Raw genomic sequence first — 20,373 nt, forward strand, 5'->3', positions numbered from 1 at the left:
CTTCTCTTAGTAGTACGGGCGCGTACCTCCTGTAAATGGAACAAAAAGTCAGCTTTATTGAAGTCTGTAGCGCCATCTGCAATCTCACGAAGAAGGATTTCCTGATGCCAATGCTTGTATACACAGAATAGCCCTACATCTAGCGGTTGAAGGATATGTGTCAAGTGAGGCGGGAAAGGGAACAACACCACGCCTGCATCTTGGGCTTTTTGGAAAAGCTCTTTGGTAAAATGATTCTCACAACCGTCTAGTAATAGTGTTCTTTTTCCCGGACTCAAAGAAGTCCGGGAAAGCCGTTCAAAGTGGTCGAAGAATTCTAGCGCGGAGATATCATCGATATAGCCGTTTGGTGTTGTAACGATCGTTGTGCCCGGTTCAAGGCGGTTGTCAACCCACCGAGACGGCAGCTGTACGCCCGGCATGATGATAAACGATGGAATAACCCGTCCTTTTGCTGATATAGACTCAATGATCGTGACGCTTATTGTCTCGTGTGCATCAGTCAAGATAGGCTTGTCGATTTCCCCAAAAGTCCACAGGAACATCCCATTTTTAAGATAACCGATCTGGAAGCCTGTCTCATCGATGTTCCACACATCCTCGTAATCTATGCCTTTTTCCGCGTAATCATGCCACTTGCGAAACCACTCTTCGACGTTGGCTCGGTCTGCCATCGCCTTTCTTTGCACTGCGATGGTTGAACTCTTCTTTCTATGAAGAATAGAGGAATATCTTCTTAGAAAACGTCTTGCCCAGTATCTAGAAGCCGTTGGAAGTCGGTCAGTTGCTTTTAGAATTGAATTAGCATACTGTCGAAGAGTACGCATCTGTATATGATGTCCCTGAGTGACGCGGCGCCAGCACCAAGCGAGGATCGCCTTCTCTTCTTCCGGCGAAAAAAGCGTGAAGTTGCCGCCATTTTGAGAGACAGGATGTTTTCCTTTTTGTCGAGAAAGCAACCTTTTATATGGTACCCTCCATGCCTTAGCAGCTTTAACAGCTGAGGAGTAATATCCTTCCCTTAGAAGCTCGACAGCCGCGACAGTACGCGTCTCAAGGTTATGAGCTGTATATCGCAAGACATTAGGGTTTCCGGTGTCAGAATTGATATATTTTTGTACTGCAGTAAGAGCCGGTTCAGGGCTTTTGATTGATGTATCCATCGTCTCAATTGAATAGAAATTGCAATTATCATGACTGAATAAAGTAATTACCTTGTTGGTGTTGAGGACGTTGAGTGGTGATTTCGTTGCGATGTTTGTGAGGGGTAATGACATATCGCGGGCATCATCAGTGCAGTAAAGAGGGACAATTCAACTAAAGGAGTGACTTATTTTTTTGGTGGGGCTACATACAAAAATGAGGTATCTAATTTATTCCCCAGTCACCCGCCCCTTTCCCTAGTCAGCCTACCCCCCGTGCTTGACGCACGGGCACCTACGGTGGAAAGGAAAGCACGGGGGGTCGGTCTCTAGACCCTACCCGAGTAGTCATAATAACCCTCTACCTCGGTCGAGGTTTTTGCCTGTCATGAACTTGGCAGAGAGCTTGTTTCTCGTATCTCGCTCGCTACTTCTTCCACAAATTAAGAGCATCGATCGGACAGAATAACTAGATCTTCATCTAAAAGAGCTATAAAGCCAAGCAGGTACCGAAAAGCCGAGATCCAGACCCTTTGAAAAGCCACTGACCAGGGGGTAGAGTTGCATTTGCGTCTGCACAACAGTCAATGAACCCCTCTTCAGCATCACGTAAGCAGAGTTGCTTATCTTATCAAACCACTTGCGCAGGCGTCGTCTAGGCGCACAGGACCTGTGTGCTCGGGGCACAGACCCCCCTGTCAGCAGGCTAGGGGCACAGCCCCCTGACTAAGCATTCATCATTTATGGGTGGCCAATACAGAGGCGCCCTCCTTTCAATATTTGCGCGCCTGGGGGTACATAAGTTGCTCTCCAACTAAGCCCAAATACCATCAACCAGACCACAAAAACGGGGGAATCAGTACCATCTAAATAATAAGTGAATTTTGCATTGGTTTTTTAATATTTTTGCTAGTTTCGTAAGTATCAATCTATTGCCCTGGGTGCTAGAAGTTTTGTTTCTGCTTCTGTACACCTTTTTCGTTTGAGTTTGCTGACATCAGCGGGCGGGCGCGCCCTCTGCAGTACAAGTGTAGACACAGAACTCCTTGCCAAAAACTCATAAAAATGAGATATAATATACTAGTAAAGAATATGCATGCTTCCCTAGTAGCTTGTTCTTATTTATATATACTTAAACCACTCGTTTTTATAGTTTGGATAAGGGTATTTGGGCTTAGTTGGAGAGCAACTTATGTACCCCCAGGCGCGCAAATATTGAAAGGAGGGCGCCTCTGTATTGGCCACCCATAAATGATGAATGCTTAGTCAGGGGGCTGTGCCCCTAGCCTGCTGACAGGGGGGTCTGTGCCCCGAGCACACAGGTCCTGTGCGCCTAGACGACGCCACTTGCGCAGGCTACTGGAAAGCTTGCAGATTGGGAATTTAATGGCCTGATTCAAATGAGGATTATCATGATCCGCAATGGCATAGACCCCAGATATGGAGTCGTCGGCAATGACGCGCTATTAGCCCTTCTATTCTAAAGACTGGGTTGACAGAAAGGAGGCTATCATGAACTTGCTCCTTGATTGAGGTGCATGTGCTTCTGATGGCGACTTGCCGGTGGCTGAAGAGATTGGCTGTGAAATGGGCAGACCCTGGATTGGCAAGACGACTTGGGATTTCATAGCCAATATGGTTATATTGACAATGTTACTGCAATCTTCATTGTGTGCGTTTACAGAAATTTTAACGCTATCGAGATTCTGCTTGATTGTCGAGGTGACGAAATTGTTGCTGTAGATATGATACGGCCTGGCGATGGCCGAGGAAGCCTTCCTCTCCACTGGGCTGCTCGAAATCGATTGCATTTTCAAATGAGCCTTCAAGATAGGGTCCAAAACGCGACAAGGGTTATTGATTTTCTCTTGGATATCGATCCTACGACAATTAACGTCCAGGATAATGAGGGAAACACGCCTTTATATTATGCCGCCCAAAATCATGGTCAAAGGAGCAAGCAGTATACAACTATCCTTAAATTACTATGCAACAGGGGCGCAGATGTAAGCATACGCAACAACAAGAGCGAAACGCCTCTACATACCTTCTTCTTCTGCGGCAGTAATTATAAGCCCTTTGACACAGATGCTATAGCTATTCTACTAGCCTACGGCGCAAAGGTCACAGATAAAAATGATAATGGCAACACACCCTTGCATCTTGCCTCTTCTAACCTGAATCAAGTATATGCTATCTCACTTCTGCTCCGGCAGGGCGCCAATCCTGCTATGAGGAATTCGAAACTCGAAACGCCCTTTTACAGAGCTACTGGTGGTAGTTTCTGTCGAGTAAAGGACATCACCAGAATGGCAGCGGAAAAAACAGAAGCGCAAGAGGATATTTTGGCGAAACTGGTGGAGCTTGGAGGGACTACATTGATGGACCTGCCAAATGCGGAGGGAAAGTAAACTTTTCAAGAACGTAGGAAGGAGTGGAAGGAGCAAGAGGATAAAAACTGGTTGATTAGAAATGGATGGGGTCGAGGGAGACCATGGAATAGAACGATCAAGCTATAGGAGATGAAGATAGCCCCACGTCGTACAAGATAATAAAGATCGTATTATCTTTCCACGGTTTAAGACTATGTTTGCTTCCGTAGAGAGGAATGATAAACGTAGCTAAAAGCTTTTTTCTTATACTAACATAGGTTAAGCCTTCCTAATTATTTATTTCAATGTAAACATTCCTGCTATCTGATAAGGTCACATGAACCATGATCGCTCAAGTAGTAGAAAAACAATGAGAGACACTAATTCTGACTTTATACTGCCAAGGTTATGACAAAGACAACAGTGTTGGGGTTTGGGTACTTGTAACCGACGGAACAATCTGCCATAGCGCAAGAAGTCGTGGACTCAGGAGTGTGAGAGCCAGGCTTGGCAATGTCGCGATAACCTGGCCAGGGAATAGTTGGAATTGCTGGGTTACGTTGAAATTTAAGCTGTTGTAGACAAGGGGAAACTTCCATATAGTATCAGGAAGTTGGCGACCCAAATACCTCCATGTGAATGTGTTTCTCATCAACACCTAGATCTCGAAGTGCCTTGCTCTGAGAATTCATAAACGGCGGTGGCCCGCAGATGTAGTAATTCGCTTCTGGCAGAATCACCTTATGCTTAACCTCTGCGAGGTCCACGCGCCCCTCGTGATCGTAATCAAGCCCCAGTATATCGTCTTCTTCAACCCGCTCATAGTAAACAAGGCGGGTGACTTCCGGATGGTCTCTCACAATCTCGATGAGGATGTCTTTCATAGCATGGACGCGTGAGTTGCGTGCAGCATGGATGAATACCACTTTCCTCGGTTTACCTTCCTCCGTTATCTTCTTCAGCATTGCCATCATAGGTGTCAGTCCAACTCCTCCGCTAATAAACACAACGGGCGTTTTAGTGTTGATGTCCAAGACGAAATCACCAAATGGCATGCTGATGTCCACCTCCGACCCCTCCGGCAGCAGCTCGTGAAGAACATTGGATATTCGGCCGGCCGGTTTTGTATCCGATGCGAATTCTCTTTTAACGGAAATTTGAAAATACTTTCCATTTGGCACGTCAGAAAGACTATATTGCCGGGGCTGGTATGTCCCAAGCTCAGGCACAAAGCATCGGATGCTGACAAACTGGCCAGGCTTGTAGGATGGCAAAGCTCCCTTGTCGACTGGCGTGAGATGGAATGAGATAATTTCCTCGCTCTCTCTCACTTTGTCAGAGATGAAGAATTTGCGCCATCCTTTCCAGCCGCCGGGGGTCGCCATGGCCTCTTGATACAATCCTTCCTCAAAATTAATGAAATACTCAGCGAGCTGGCGGTATGCAGCGTCCCAAGCATCCAAGACCTTTGAATTAACTGCGTCCCCGAGGATTTGCTTGATCGCCGAGAGTAAACCTTGGCCGACGATGGTATATTGCTCCGCAGTAACTCCCAAGCTCGCATGTTTATGTCCAATGCGGGAAATGGATGCCTTCATCGCTTCAGGGTTCTCAATATTGACGGCATATGCCCACACGGCGTGCGCGAGGGCGGCTGGCTGCTCGCCTGTATCTTGGTGGGCTGTGTTAAAGATGTTCTTGAGCTCAGGGTGTTTATTGAGCAATTGGCGATAGAAGAGCGATGTAATTTCAACGCCGTGTTTTTCCAGTGCGGGGATGGTCGATTGGACGACTTTGATCTGCTCCGGAGTCAGTGCGGTCGAGGCATACGCTCTTCGATGCACCTGATAGAGCGCCCCGCGTCCAGCACGCCAGATGATGGTTCGAGCCAGCATGTTGAATTATTTTGGGCCGGTTGAAATGGCTATCAATGCCTTCATTTCAAGGTCATCTGAAGCTGCTGCGGGGAGAAGACTTATAGGTGGCATAGCGTGCGGAGGCGTCCAATGGACTGCCATATGATGCCATGATGAATTTGGACGTTACGCATATATGACCTCACTAACATCATCCCCGAGTGACTTGTACCAATTGCTTCCTTTCTTGATTACATTATTTTACATACTAAGTGGATGACCAGCAATGTGAAAATGACTACCTATACCTCGTCCGGCTACCTTAGCAAGAAACCCAAAAACAGACACCCATGCGGTAGTGCTAACCCTTGAATTCACTTTGATTATGGCCCTTAGTAACAGAATGTTGGGATTGAATAGAAGTTAACTTTTGCCCTGTGCTTAACCTCTAGACTAACTCACCGCCACCCCACACACCCCCCGTCCCCGCACACCCGTAATAGCATCACAACCGAATCCGTAGATAACTTCAATTAATTCTATAATAATGAGTATTTATTTAATTTAACTGAGAGTTTAGAAACTGATTTATGAATATTATATCTGCAGTCTGTGTTTTTGGCGGATTCTTTTTATATTATTTTCTCTTATTTCCCTCGATCTGATGTAGTATGTTCTTTTCAGCCTGATCACGAGCCGAGATAATCTGTTTAATCTTAAGGAAAGCCTTATTAGGGTTAAATTAAACGGCGACTCGGCCAGTGGGCTCTCTTGCTGCTACTGACGCCTTTAGTACTGCTTTTTCCTCCTCTAGGCGTTGAATTTAACTGTTCTTCTAGTTAATACATTTTATTACCTTCTTTATAATATAATTAAAGTTGTAAATAAAGGTATTTCCTTAACTTTGCACGGCTTCTAGTTATTTTTAAATATCGGCACTTCCTTAGGGCATACTCTAGATCGTATTAGCGATTACTTAGGCCTTCCTTAGTGTTATAGGCCTGTTAAAGCGCTTGCATTTCTTCTCCCTTGGCTTTAACGCCGCTAACGCCTTCTATAAATTAATCAGGAAAAGCCCAGAGGCCGAGAAACCACTTATTATGTTCCTATGGCTTAGGGCTTTTAATAAAGCCCTCTTATAAGCTTTTAGGAAGAGTCATTATTGGTGTGGCGAGGTTGCTTCATATAAGGCCCAAGAGCAGGTAAACTGGCAATAGTACGTTTTCAACGGCCTAAATACGGCAACATCAAGCAGCTAAGTGATATGTGATGAGTATGAGGGTAACCAAGAGAGCCAAATCTTATGCAGCCATGCCTTTTTCATCAATTCTGCTGTAATATATAACTTATGCTAGTCTAGGACTAATAGTCTCCATTAATTAGGATCCTTCGGCTTAGTCTGCAGTACGAATACCCCCATGAACTAACAGATAAAGATGTCGCTATTAGACCAACCGGTTAGACTATAAGTATACTTCTAATTAGGAAAAACGGCTAGAAACTACTATCCTTAGAGGTTCTCGCCGGTAAAAACAACATAAGGCGTAAGATGCTAACCGTCTGCTGATACAGACTTGATTATCGAGCTCTAAGTCATATTATCAGACTTTATCCTCTCTGAGGAAGAAGTCATCGCCATTCCGGCTACTATACTACCATTAGTCTTACCGATTTAAACGCCAGTCTCATTAACATTATATATATAAGGCCTAGTTATCTTCTTCGTGTTGACTACCTAGTTAAGACTATCATAGTACTTAGAAAGTGACTCCTTCATTATATAACGCTTCCTTGCGGATTCTATGACTTGCAATGGCTTTAATTCTATACTTAAATGGCAGGTAAAGAATCTATTAACCTAGTTCTTGCTGATATAATAGACTTGCCTGTTGACTGATAATAACGCCTATATGAAGTTATGGATATCCTTCTTTATAAGAGGCTGAAAAGCGCGCTCTCGTTCGATAATATAGTTAACTAGGTCATCTTCCTGCTCTATAATAAGCGACTAATCTTTCTGATATGCCATGTGGATATCCTGGCCTCCGGCATATTAATTATGCAATATTAAGAGCTTAACCAAGTGTTTTACCGCTAAGGGCCGCAAACTAATGATTTCTATATCCTTAATGGCTAATAATATCCTCTTTTTATAATCTAATAGCTGCAATTCTATTGCTATTAAAATAAAGAAAAATGGATTTTATTTAATAAATATAGAATAAAATAAAGAATCCTGTGTTAATAATGCGTTGATGGTGTTGAAGTGTGCGGGGATAGGGGGTGTGTGGGGTGGCGGTGAGTTAGTCTAATAGGCGCTCAAAGCCGGAGCTTCCTTTCCGATACTAGTGCTTCCGTCGCACTCTGGAGCTTGAAGTGGTGTGATCAGGTCACTATTCCGAGTTCACTGGCCAGAATCTTCGGTATGATCTGACACAAAAGGTTTACGCCAAGTGCGCCTGATGGCAGCATATCTTTCAAGCTGCGTATGGCTTTAAATAAAGGCTTCCGACACGACAGGCTCTTCCCAAGGTCAGCATAGAAAGCCTTGAGAAACTGTTAACCATCATGGCGATAGCGAATGTATCCCATATCCCTATGATAAGCCCTGGAGGCATCAAGTCAGAGGAATGGATCCAATCGCTGCCCATTATTGTTTTTTTTGTCTTTCTTTTTATATTTTATGGTCTTCTTATCATATACGAGTATGCCATCTCCCACCAACAAATCTGGAAACCTCTATTTCACAAGCTAAGTATGGCAAAGACTTAACTCTAGGGACAACCAGATCCCGATCCAAGGGGATTCCGAGAGCGATCTGCCAGCAAGGAGTATAAGTTCCGAGATTAGCGATTTGCAGCGGTTGGATTCGACTGCTCCACCGCAGGCATACAAGCAAGTGATGACAGGAATGGAAATTACAGGCTCAGAGGAACATTCTACGTGTCCCCACGAGGTTATCATCTGGTAGGGAATACATAAACTAATAGGCAGTTTCATGTTTAGTTGACAATTCTTAATAGCGCTATATGCTTGGAAGCGATAGCGGATAGTGATATCGTCCGTCGGTTATTGTGCGGGCATATATTTCATTCGGGTTGCATTACTCTATGGTACCTGAGGCGGCATTATGCCTGCCCTTTGTGCGTATCACGCTACATGACATTGGAGCGTGAGCATGTCAGAACAAACAGATGAAATTCGCAATCCGAGCAAGAGAGGTATTATTGTGAGTGGAGTTCGGGGTAAGTAGCTCCCATTTTTAAGCTTGTGCCCCTTTTTCCCAGGCAATAATCATGAACATAGGGAACATGCTCTGAATCTCAGACTAAATAGGCTGAATTAGAAGATTTAGGCTCGCTTGAGGGTGGCTGACAACTTCATGGACGCAGTGCTGGTCAGATCAATTAATTCAGGGTTTTACAGATGTTACGGACGTACATTGTGGTCACTTTATATTTTGCGGTATATGTTCTTAACTCTCTTGGCTTTAGAAACTATCTTAGATACAGATACCATATAGCTATCGCATCTATATATAATCCGAAGTACGCTTTGACTGCGTAATATATTGACTTACATATTGTGCGATGCTAGTTAGGTGGAATAATAGCATGCTACGTAAGCTGTAGCTTACGTTGACGAATATTGTCCGCCGTCTGGTTCTGGCTGCTTTCCTCATCTTGGCCCGGTTCCTCGAGGAGCAGGACGGCCTCCACGCGTTCTTCCACCTCGTCGCTTGTTCTCCGCTTCTGTGTTTCGACTGGCTTGTTGGTTCCCCTGAAATTTCTCGTCCTGCTTCCAGGCCTCGCATCACTTATTCGACTCAAAGACGATGGACGGGGCGCGGACAAAAATCTCTTCCCAAATAATAGTTCAAGGAAGGGCAGGAGCATCGGGATGCAGGCGGCGATTATGACACTGTTTGTTTCGACACTGCGGATCATGGGAATAGGTCAATGGCAACATGCAGGATGGCACCAGGAAGACTACAAACCTTATCCAGATCACAAGGCTCCCTGAAGCATCTGGCCACGCAGGACTTTGTCAGTAAGGGTGCCTATGTTGTGCTGTTATGCGGAGGGTACGAGCTTACAAGTATAATCTCTACCGTCTCCCATACCTAGAACTGTCGTGACCTTGCGTATAGCAGCACAGCCAGCACTAAGACAAGATCTCAGTCCGCGTCGAGATTTAACAGGGAGGAGCTCGCGGCAGTATACCAACCAAGCACCGAAGCCAAGGGCTACGCTAAGGGCCAGTTTCTTTTTCAGATGAATGTGTAATGACCATAGTACTTTCGCTGGGTATATAGCAAGGTAGAAGTCGACCACGGCCGAAAATGCTGCCGTTTGTCGATTCATGACATTAGTATATCGGACACCTCTCACTTCGCTCTCGAGGATAAGGGCCCACTTACATCCCACAACAACCGAATACACGATTATGGCAGTCGAGCTACGGCACTTGGCAGGGGCATATAGAGTCCATCGAGCCGGTGGCGCCGAGCATGAGGACAAGGTTTGCGATTGCGAGGCCCCAAAGCAACCGGACGTGCCGGGGTGATGGGAAGAGGATCTTGATGAGTAGATTGACGACAGCGAACTTGGGTAGCGCGAGCGACAGCACGCCTGGGACCATGCCGATCATTAGGAAGAATACAGAACGATCGAATTCGGCGACAGTCAGAGTCGCCTGGTGGTGGCCGCTACCGGCTAAAATGGCGGCCGTCCAGCAGCCTACGTAGGTGAATACGAACCCCTATCGAGCCTTCAGAAGTTGTTCCTGTTCTATCGCCCGTGGTAGCTAGAGTTGGGGTGATTGCATTATAGAGAACAGAGCAGGGAACCCACAAGAGACAGAATTATAACGTAGTCATCGATGGCTAGGCGACCGAGCTTCTTATATCTTGAAAAGACCCTGCCTACGACAGTGAGGGATGAAAGGGCGGTGAATGAATACATAACTGCCATCATAGCAGGGCCTTTGTTCTGAGCCGCGACATCAGGCGGAAGCAAATGCATCGGTGGCATTCGAGCCATAGGGCCTTTTTTTTTTCCACCTTTCGTACGCAGCTGAAGCTTAATGCTGGCGTTACCTGGAAAGTCGTCGGGGTCGTAATGTGAGAGGTCCGAACTGTTAAACGAAGACTTAGGAATATACCATGTATGTTGTTTATGGGGCAATCGCAACGGGAGTTAAGAGCAGTAAGCATGGGACATCCCTGAATAAATGCGGCATTCAAGAGCATTGTTTTGAGCGATCGGAGCATAATTTTACTTGTGTGAGTCTGGGGTGGACGGTTATGACGACATTGGAATGGAGTGGCCCTTACGGAAGATACTTTCAAACTATTTGACGCCACATACGTAAGCTTTGTAGCTACCCAAACAGATATCACACTCAGGTCGGCAACAACTGGTCCTGAACTCAGTACCTAAGGCTTCCCTCAGTTTAGGCGCAATGGGAGAAATGGTTATGTTTAGTTACCAATAAGAGTCTACTACGTTCTATTAGTATTTATCAGAATTTTACAGCCTCTAAGTACTACTGGTATATATCCTAAATATTTAGCTTTAAAATATAATATATTTTATAGTATAATATTTATATTATATAAATTATATTATTAAAAGTTTACCTTATATTAAGTTTTTAGATATTATAAAGTTATATTAGATTTTAAAAAGATTTTTAAATATCTTATTTATAAGTACAAATTAGCATAGGTTATTTGCTTATTATATAAATTATTCCATAATCTGGCCCTTATTATTTTTCATAAACAGCCATCATGGAGAGATGTAGTCGATTTGACGTCAGCTTTAACCACATCAGGGGGCAGCTGCAACTCTGGCCAATTATATGGTCAGAGCTTGCTCTGTATAACGGTTTCTTTAACCTAACTAGTACATGCGGGATATTGCAACTTGACCCCGTTGATTTCGCCAGAGGTAACCTATTCTAAGTTTTGTATCTATTGCTCACTTGAACCAACATATTAAATTATTTAGTTTTCTCGAGGCCAAGTGTTTGACTACTGCGGCCAATACTTCCAACAGAACCAAACAACAAGGCAAGCACTTCATTCCAGAGCACATCAACATCGAGTACATCCGGAGGGCCTTATTTTGATTCATAAGAGACATCGCTTAGCTTGCAAAGCGATGTTGACTTGTAAGAATCCATTTCTGGAGCCCCTTGGAGACTGTAACGATAACTGGTCGGTCTCGGTCGAGTTAGGTATACCTTTTTGCCATAAGGCCTATCAGAATTGAGGGTCTACCATGCCTTTCGCTCACTGGGAGGTCCACCCATGGTGGCTACTACGAGAACCATCTTCTCAAGATTCATACTGACGGGCTGTTTACTCCAAGATTGACATTAATCCCCATCACAGGCCTAGAAACACTGCACAAGCTGTTCTATCAAGGCCAACCAGGGCCAATCAGGGTGTAGGCAAGGTCAACTACCTGTTCATGGAAACAAATTCTCAAAGTCTACTTGTAAGAAAAATAATTTAAATTACTAAAAGCCCTTTTTTTTAAGATACCCTTACTTAATTAAAAAAGGCAGTGTTTAACCCTTTACATATTAATAAATTTCCTTTTATATAACTATAAAAATCTATCCGGTCCTGTTCCACCATCATCTGCAGCGTGTACAAAGGGTGCTGTCCGTAAAAGGAAACGAGACTTCCAGCCTAATGCAGCAGAAGTTCGTACAACATCCAGATGACGCGCTAATGAACGTGACTGAAACTCCGTCCCTTCACTTACTCAACGGGACCGACGATATCTGGGCCCAAGACTTCATAGAGCCCGGCTTCGCCAGTATGCCTGGTTCAGAAGGTCCGATATCACTACGGGTCCTAGTTCAGAGTGCGCAATCCATCAGAGTTTCTGGACGTCAGGTCTTCGAAAGCCTCAGAGGTGATAGAGTCGGAGGCCACCAACCGTCGCTGGGGTCTGGTTTTGGACACGAGGAGATTAACTCGGGTGGAAACATCGAGATTATCCCACCGTACGTATCCAAGAACGGGACATCATATACGCACGGCAGGGTCATCATGGGGAAGCACTTTGACAAGCTTCCAGCCAAGTCCATGACGAGCCTTATAGAGGCTCAGATCTACCAGTCTCCCCTCATCCTAGAAACTGGCTGGCTGGTCGTTGGACATGTTGATGAATTTGTCTAGTTCTTGCCTTATCAGAACGACCTAGGATGGACGATGGCTGTTGCGGATACCCAAGTTCCATTAAATTCATTAAAAAAGCACAAGACAGTGGTCATGGCTCCACCCTTGCCACTAGCTATCCCAATCTCCGCCAACCGGAAGGTTTTTCTTTCTGCGATTCTAGGCTTGAGAACCTTACCATCGACGCGCTTCTGTCTGACGACGATTTCTTGCAGACGCAAAAGTATGTACAGAAGTATATCGACCACAACTTGGAGCTTCTGCTTGAAGAATTACCATTGCCTCACAACGAAGTTCTGCGAATCCCCGCTCTCTTTAAGAATTTCACATATCCTTGGCCATCTAATCTCGATGGACTTCCCCCGCGCCTGCACAGGGCCGCTCCTGGACAGAGTCAACTAATTGCTTTCCTTCCGGCTGCCATCAACGGTGTTGTCATCGGATCTGATTATTTGACTGCGAAGCGTTGGGGTCCAATTGTTGATGATCATGATATCCTTGAGCAGGCGGTACGAGACGTGTATGGGCAAACGGGGATAAAGGTACATTTCGTTGACGATTTCATGTCCCATCACGTAAATGGAGGTGAAGTCCACTGCGGCACTAATACCCTCAAAGATACAAGAGTCGAATGGTGGAGCTAAAAGCCTATACTAGAGCTGAAACGTGATTGAAGTGCAGGCGATGACTACTGGACTGACAGCATGGCGTGTCGGTGTTAGCGCCTTTCAAGAGCCCGACCTTTTACTGGTGCTGCCATTCTGGGCGCCTGCGTTTCTGGCGGCCCTAGTTACCTAATAAAGGAACATGTGTTAATATTCTTATAACTGGGATATGGTATATATAAATTGGTAGTTTAGATAGGAGCCTATACTGCAGCAGTGGTAATAAGCCTCTCTGGCTCTGCTTGACAGGAGCCGTGATCAGAGCATGTTTATAAGACTTGCAGCATTAGGTCCATTGGCTTATACGGACCTCTAATTCACTGTGTTAGAATTACTTTGTTATGACGTAAAATAAAGTTAGAACTGGTAATTACAAAAGCATAATGGTACGGTACCTGAAATTAGGAAAAGGTATGTTTATGTTTATTATGCATGTAGCCGGGAGTCTATTCTAGCCTCGTGGAATCGGGTATATATATAGCCGCTAAAGCACTACCATCAAAAGAGTTGAGGTTGCCAGACCGTCCCGACCGCCGAATAATCAGTAGAGGCTGCTCCTTTAACCAAATCATAGCTTTGACTAGCGGTTCTGATCCACATCGGGGGATCCCTCCTGACGGGTCGCAAATGTAGTCGCACAGCCCTCATTGCGCCAGCCTCATTTGGCTCCCAACAGTTGAGTGTGTATTTAAGTGTCGTCCTCTGTCTTACAGCCAGCCATATCTGGAAAGGGATTGCTCCCACGACAGTTAACCCGGTCAGTACTGCAGTGATATAATGATTCCGCTTGGAAATTGGACCGCTAATTCCCTGCGGCGTTCTGGTGAATCCTCCTCGCTGCCTCATTACCGTCTTCTTGTGCTGTATCGTCATCTTTCCACAATGCTCGTACCATTTCGGCGAAGGAGCTAGAAGGCCCCATTCATCTGGGCCTAGGTCTACCATACTATCTGGTATAATCTGGTATGCAACCCCTGGACCTTCGAGGGGCATCTTCCAGGCGAAGAGAGATTCATCATTCTTGGCTATCAGAGCGTCCTGAAGCCTCAAGAAGGCACCTTTCCCTTCCCCGTACTGAACGGGCAAGTGAAGATTGAAAATACCAAACAGGCTGTACGCCATATCCTCCTCGCGTGTCGTTACGCGATGTGCCGCCCAGCTCATCTTGGCGGCAATACAGGCGGTCCGGAAATCTTTTTCGCTGGTAAGATAATGCGCTGCAATACCAGTGACGTCCTCGATTGGTTGCGCTAACTCCCACTTGGACCCGAGATAGTTCCAGTCTGTATCGTAGAAGAGTAACTCGCCAGGTGCGAGAAGCTCTTGCAATGTCCATCCACGCGTGAACCACAAAGATATCTCACCGGTCTCAAAGCTTCGGAAGACTTGCGAGTCGACCGTGGTGTCTGAGCTCTTGCGTACGTCGGAGAGATATGTCAAACATACCACAGCGTCGCTATACCATTTGAACATGGAATTAATAGATTCAGATAGCTCACTACTATCGGACTTATTGATACAGCAGTTATCAATCCACATCCACTGGAGACCCTGCTTCCGAGCGGTGATGCAAGCGCCTAGGATCTTATCAAGTTTTGGCAAGCCATGACGATCTTTGGTGTCCCTCATTTCTTGAGCAAAATTCCCGATTTGGGAAAAGAGAATCTCGTCTGATCCCCATCGGTGGGATAGGATGGCGTAGCCTTGTTCTTTGAAGTCAATTTGTGTACTGGTATGGAGCTCAAACGTAGCGGTGTTCATACAACGCATTAAAGCCATATTGGTAGGTATTCTTGGTTGCACCAATAGCAGACGAAATCCAAATGCTTTGATTGGGTTATATAAAATATTAAATAGAGGAGGCAGAGAATGAATAATGGCTGGCTATTGTCTTTTGTGATTATTGGTGTCTCGTTATATATCGGTGAGAACAATTTGAAGAAACTGAAGAAACTGAAACGTCACGTGAGAATATAGGAGCAGTGGACATGGGTATATGTTCCGTGTCCGACGGACTTAGCTATGGCCCCTTGTCGCTTAGGGTTAGTAAAAGGGTACCTTACTGATTTATAACCTAAGGTTTATCCTTCCCCAAAACTTGGATCGTATACGTACCATGAAATTCTACGACGCACAAGCCCTCAACCCCTACGTTGTCCGCCTGTTCGTTCTCGAGCGCGGCGGGCTTGACCTCGATGTCCAAAGCATTGATACCATGATTATGGAGAATCGGCGTCTCACATACCGTAGGGACGTCAACCCTTGCGATGAACTACCGGCCCTGGATATCGATGTAACTGTCAACCGATTGCCGAGGCTCGCATGATCCAGAAGGTCACTATCAGCAGGTTCCTGAACCTTCTGGACCAGCAGCTCGAAGGCAAGGAGTACTTGTGCAGTTCACGATACTCCGCTGCCGATATCCACTTTTATGGATTATTGAAGATGCTGATTATAGATCCCGCTAAGTGGGTTCTTAGCCCTGGCCGTCAAAGGTTTCGGTTTGGACAATATATAAATAGGGATTAATATTATAAGGAGGGACAGGGTTGGAATTGTTATAAATTTCTTAATTAAATTTAAGCATTATCTAGAGAATAATAATAAAAGTTAACTCTTATAACTATTATTAAAGTAGTTAAATTATATTTTTATGTTATTATTATTATATTCTTAGTTTCCTTTCGTAAATTTATAAATATGCTGTTGTAATAATGTCTTTATATATAAAGCTATGTATTTTACAATTATAAGTTATTTACTATATAGATGTAGCAAATAATTCGTTAGTAATTTAACCATGTTTAATCCTGGTACAGTACTGTGGTAGTTTGGCTTATTTACAGGTAGACTTGTAATCCTCGACAAGCAGGTCTATGACATGATTCTTACATCAAGGATGACATATTGTCGAAAGGGCTGGACTCTAAATCAGACTAAGTGTAAGATATTCTGCTGCTTGAGCGTTCATCAGCTGCGGAGGGACCCCGCCTCCCAAACTTTCCAAAGAAGTACGTGGCGGACGATGAGACAGCCACTTCGTCAGACGCATCTTATACGAGACGGTGTATGTCTTATTAGTGTTCAGTTCAGAGTGAGACATCACTCTGCTGAGCAGCCTAAGCCATCACCCCGCAGGTCTGCTCCGTTGGCGAGCGGCGGTCTTCCATGTTGTAACCGGTAGGGTATATAAGCCAGGCCATTTGGCTCCAAACACTCATCATTAAGCACAGCTCACTAGATCCTTGACACTTTCTCACATCGTTGCCATGCCTTTAAGTGACCCTTATGTCGTCTGGAAGGCCAGACCCGTCAAATGGAACACGAGTGAAGCTCGAGGCGGGGACCTTACGAGTCCCCATGGCACACTCAGCTTCGCAGATGACAATGGTCGCCACAAAATTGAGATCAACGTTCGATCTAGAGACATTATCGACCACCGCCTTATCTTCTGGACTGGCGAGCTGACAAACGAGACGCAATTCGGACACCGTATTATTCAGGCCCTCGAGAATATTGGCGGGTTCGGCTACTACCAGAACCCCCCACGCCTCGACTTTTTCCGTGATGGCTTCCTGAATATTCGTGCTGGTACTATCCGCGATACAAACGTAGAAGGGCCAAACAATGATATTACTGATGACCTGGATGCCTTCTTTCAAGCCAACTCGGCCGACTTCAAGAGGTCGACGCTGTTCGTCTGGGGAGAGCTCACCGGCGACGGATCCATTCACCAAGTACACATGAACCAGGGGAACTACTCCCAAAACCACGAATGGCACAGTGAGAATGGACGCGGCCAGGATGGTGGTATCGTCATGCAGTCACCTGATGGCATGTGGAAGTACTTTTTTATCGCATTTGCCGGGCAGGCGTCTGAAACAGACAACAATGGAAATCCGGCAAGTGGCGACGCAACGGTCATGCTCCGCAACTTCATTAATGCCCCGCCGCCCGTCACGCCCACTACACCCGTGACTCCTGGACAGGCGAGCGGCGTGTGGATTCATTCGGCGCTCGTCAACCCCGACGGACCAGACAATACGCCTGGGCATAACGACAGAGTGAGACTCATTAACCGTGCAGCCGAACCCATCTCACTTGCCGGGTGGACCATTCAGAACCAGGATGGCCGGTCGAGGCAGCTGCCAGACGTACTGATTAGTGGAGGGGGCGCCGTTAGAGACTTCGATGTTGGGCCCGAGGCCTACCTTGCGAATAATCGTGATGGTGTAATCGTGCTGAAGGACGCAGGGGGTGCTGAGGTGCACCGTGTCTCGTACTCATCGAACGTGCCCTCAGGACGATGGATCTTCTTTGGGCCGACTAGGAGTACATTGTAGACAAGCGGAAGCAGGCTGGGTTTACGGCAAGAAATTCAAACTCCGGCAGTACGCCACGGACAGCATTCAGGTGAAGACGGTCGACAACGATGTCACCTATTACCGACCGGGCAGTGCAGAGATCAAGTACGCGACGGTTGATTGTGTACCCGACTGGGTGGCGGGGTGGAACAGAATGACCTGGCTTCTGCAATAAGGGTTGCTAACGTTGGTCTTGCGTGAACGTGAGGGTCAAAGGCTCTGGTTTAAAATATCTTTAAAAGTGATTCCGGAAATGGATATACTTGTAACAGCTGTTATAGCAAGAAAGCTTATAACCAGATTGTATAATTATTAAGTGTGTATTTTAAATTAATTGTGGAATTTTTAGTGTTTATATTAGGGATATGCTTTATACATAACTATCTGTTTATGTTTCAAGGTATGTGTATAATTATATTACTATAACTAACTCTTAAATAACTTATTACCTTAAACTGCTTCCTTATAATACCTTAACTTTTATTATTACTTAGTAGTATTTAATTCTTAAATAATAAATATAGCTATACATTTAATTTGTTTTTAAATACTTATTAGAAAACACATATATTTTTTTTATTATTCTTTTTCTACTTGTTTAAATTTTCTTTTATAATTAGTTTATAACTATTATGGTTAAAATACAAACACGGTTAGCAGTGAAATTAGTGGCGCTCTTGTCACAATAGTTCTGCGTCATATGTCTCTGCCCTTTCCGTGGATTAACGGAGCACTCAAGGTATCCGCCATTCCAGTGTTCGTAGATCATTGTCAGATGTTTCAGCCACTGATATTTTAGTCGTATCTATAAAAACTGCGAAGGTGGCCAGTGTCTAAAACTTCTGTCAAGAAAGCACCACTGTAGCCACAAAACGCCAGTGAGCTCACCTCTCAAATGCTGGACCAATAGAAGCTGTCCCAAAGTGATACAGTATTGAGCACTTGGAGCCTCCCTTCCATGATACCATGCTCTCTTTCAGGGCCAAGAGGGGAACATCGAGGTACATAAGTGTACATTGTAAGTAATGAATTCGACTATTAAGCCTTATAATCGACCCGTAAGCAATTTGGGCCCACAGATACAGGTCCCTTTGAGTATCCGAAGTACCTAGTCTAAGGAGAGGAGGCTGCCAGTGCTCAATACTGTAGTATAGGCTCACAGGGTACACAGAGATTGAAGACCTTCATTCAAGAGCTGTCGGAAATGCCCCGATCGCTGACGTGGCAAATTATTTAACTCGAGCACTCCTCCCTCGCCCAGCCTATATGCTGCTTGTAGACAGAAGTTGTTAAGGGAATCATACAGAAAGTAGCGATATATCATTCTGTGAGCATGCCCCCCCATATCACTGTTGTCCCCGCCTCGACCAGAGTCGGCAAAGAGACAATTCGGCGGCTTCTAGCCTCCTCAGAGAAGCCTTTAGTTCGCGGCATCTACCGTGACACCTCAAAAGCTCCTGCTGAGTACACCAACACCCATAATTTCGAGGCCATCAAAGGAGATGTTGAGAGTGGAGATGGTCTTGACTTCACCGGCTCTGACGCAGTCTTGTATGTGCCACCGCCGACATATGAAAAAAAGATGGACCTGGCCGATTGGGCGAGACAGACAGCTACTAATGTCAAAGACGCGTTGCACCGCGCAAGCGTCAAGAGGCTTGTCATCTTGTCCGGTCTAGGATCTCAACATGATCGTGGTGTTGTAAGTAGCAGAATTTGAGACTCTGGCAAGTCGCTGACGTTTAAACACAGGGCCTCGCACGCCTTAACCATGAGACTGATCAAATACTCAAAGACGCTGTACCTGATGTCACCATTCTTCAGTGTACCAATTTCCTGGAAGAGTTTAAGTATATCTTCCAAGCGCCATTAGGGGACCCTCCAAGCATCGCCTCTTGGATTGCCCCAGGAGATTATAAAATTCCAATGGTCAGTATCACGGATATTGGCGAAGCATGCGCCAAGCATCTACTTACAGACTCTGGAAATCCCAACTTGCAGTGTCTTAAGATATTTGGCCCTCGTCCGTACAGCTCAAACGATCTGAGGGATGCCTTTGAGGAGGTGACCGGGAAAAAGGTTGAGCTTGTACTTGCCCAAGGCAAAGACTTGAGAGCTTTACTTGGGCAGCTTTTCCCAGAGCACTGCATTCCGGACTTTATGGAGATTATAGAAGCATCTTTACCTGGCGGACTAATTGCGGAGGAATATGGCTATGATGAGAAGACTATAACGGGGAAGGTTGAGTTGATTGATACTCTTCGCGAACTGAATAAGAAGTACAACGTCTGAGTAATTGATGTTGCGCTGCTTCAGGCTGAACCTCATAGGTGGAATAAATTTATTTGTTTGTTGTTTGTTTATTTATTCTACTTTTTATAGGTAATTAGAGTTAAATTGCATGCAAATAATACCTGGCCCTACTACTTTATACACAAACTGCTCTTTATATATATTTTTAAAAGTAAGTATATAGTATATTTACTTTATATAATATTAATTTTCCTTGCTAATATTATTCTTTACTATAAAAGTTGAATAAATATTTTGTGTTAAACCTGATATAATTAGTACTTGCTCCTTAGGTCTTTTAACGCTTTTAGAACCATTCATGCTTGTTTAATATATAATTAATAACCAGACCGATAAGGACGCCAATATTCTTTTCCTTGGCCTCACCGATAAGGGTATAAAGATCGTCGTCCGTCTTAAAGACATCTGCCACTGTGTCACAGTCTGCAATGTCGTGGCTGAGAGGATATTATCACCCCACAGA

General features: G+C 45.0%; 8 protein-coding genes across 8 annotated transcripts; 5 read left to right on the top strand and 3 right to left on the bottom strand.

The window, feature by feature from the left end:
- Nucleotides 1-2,758: 2,758 nt before the first annotated feature.
- Nucleotides 2,759-3,553, top strand: BKA55DRAFT_503962 (ankyrin repeat-containing domain protein; the record flags this gene model as incomplete). Its single annotated transcript, XM_046187054.1, has 1 exon — nt 2,759-3,553. A coding segment is annotated over one exon (795 nt), but the record flags the coding sequence as incomplete, so codon positions are not given.
- A 152-nt stretch (nt 3,554-3,705) lies between these two features.
- Nucleotides 3,706-5,448, bottom strand: BKA55DRAFT_559512 (globin-like protein). Its single transcript, XM_046191986.1, has one exon. It carries the CDS (start codon nt 5,407-5,409, stop codon nt 4,120-4,122), a length of 1,290 nt encoding a protein of 429 aa, XP_046052521.1. The 5' UTR covers nt 5,410-5,448; the 3' UTR covers nt 3,706-4,119.
- A 2,369-nt stretch (nt 5,449-7,817) lies between these two features.
- BKA55DRAFT_268106 (uncharacterized protein) lies at nt 7,818-8,808 on the top strand. The gene is made up of 4 exons (XM_046185455.1): nt 7,818-8,075; nt 8,137-8,337; nt 8,394-8,615; nt 8,677-8,808. Exons 1-3 carry the CDS (start codon nt 7,939-7,941, stop codon nt 8,566-8,568), a joined length of 513 nt encoding a protein of 170 aa, XP_046052522.1. The 5' UTR covers nt 7,818-7,938; the 3' UTR covers nt 8,569-8,615; nt 8,677-8,808.
- Nucleotides 8,809-9,183: 375 nt separating this feature from the next.
- On the bottom strand, nt 9,184-10,394 carry BKA55DRAFT_590964 (uncharacterized protein; the record flags this gene model as incomplete). The annotated part of the gene is made up of 5 exons (XM_046195171.1): nt 9,184-9,230; nt 9,482-9,667; nt 9,791-9,836; nt 9,889-10,131; nt 10,299-10,394. The coding sequence occupies 5 exons, from the start codon at nt 10,392-10,394 to the stop codon at nt 9,184-9,186; spliced, it is 618 nt and encodes a 205-aa protein (XP_046052523.1).
- A 1,682-nt stretch (nt 10,395-12,076) lies between these two features.
- On the top strand, nt 12,077-13,212 carry BKA55DRAFT_535681 (uncharacterized protein; the record flags this gene model as incomplete). The annotated part of the gene is made up of 2 exons (XM_046189726.1): nt 12,077-12,393; nt 12,594-13,212. 2 exons carry the CDS (start codon nt 12,077-12,079, stop codon nt 13,210-13,212), a joined length of 936 nt encoding a protein of 311 aa, XP_046052524.1.
- A 519-nt stretch (nt 13,213-13,731) lies between these two features.
- BKA55DRAFT_535682 (heterokaryon incompatibility protein-domain-containing protein) lies at nt 13,732-15,012 on the bottom strand (the record flags this gene model as incomplete). Its single annotated transcript, XM_046189727.1, has 1 exon — nt 13,732-15,012. The coding sequence occupies one exon, from the start codon at nt 15,010-15,012 to the stop codon at nt 13,732-13,734; it is 1,281 nt and encodes a 426-aa protein (XP_046052525.1).
- A 1,456-nt stretch (nt 15,013-16,468) lies between these two features.
- Nucleotides 16,469-17,958, top strand: BKA55DRAFT_559524 (uncharacterized protein). The gene has a single exon (XM_046191987.1). It carries the CDS (start codon nt 16,503-16,505, stop codon nt 17,574-17,576), a length of 1,074 nt encoding a protein of 357 aa, XP_046052526.1. The 5' UTR covers nt 16,469-16,502; the 3' UTR covers nt 17,577-17,958.
- A 504-nt stretch (nt 17,959-18,462) lies between these two features.
- On the top strand, nt 18,463-19,927 carry BKA55DRAFT_661051 (uncharacterized protein). The gene is made up of 3 exons (XM_046197573.1): nt 18,463-18,615; nt 18,769-19,299; nt 19,350-19,927. The coding sequence occupies exons 2-3, from the start codon at nt 18,931-18,933 to the stop codon at nt 19,887-19,889; spliced, it is 909 nt and encodes a 302-aa protein (XP_046052527.1). The 5' UTR covers nt 18,463-18,615; nt 18,769-18,930; the 3' UTR covers nt 19,890-19,927.
- The last annotated feature ends 446 nt before the right edge of the window (nt 19,928-20,373 follow it).

The sequence above is a fragment of the Fusarium redolens genome, assembly GCF_020744475.1.
Source record: "Fusarium redolens strain MPI-CAGE-AT-0023 chromosome Unknown BKA55scaffold_4, whole genome shotgun sequence".
NCBI lineage: Eukaryota > Fungi > Ascomycota > Sordariomycetes > Hypocreales > Nectriaceae > Fusarium > Fusarium redolens.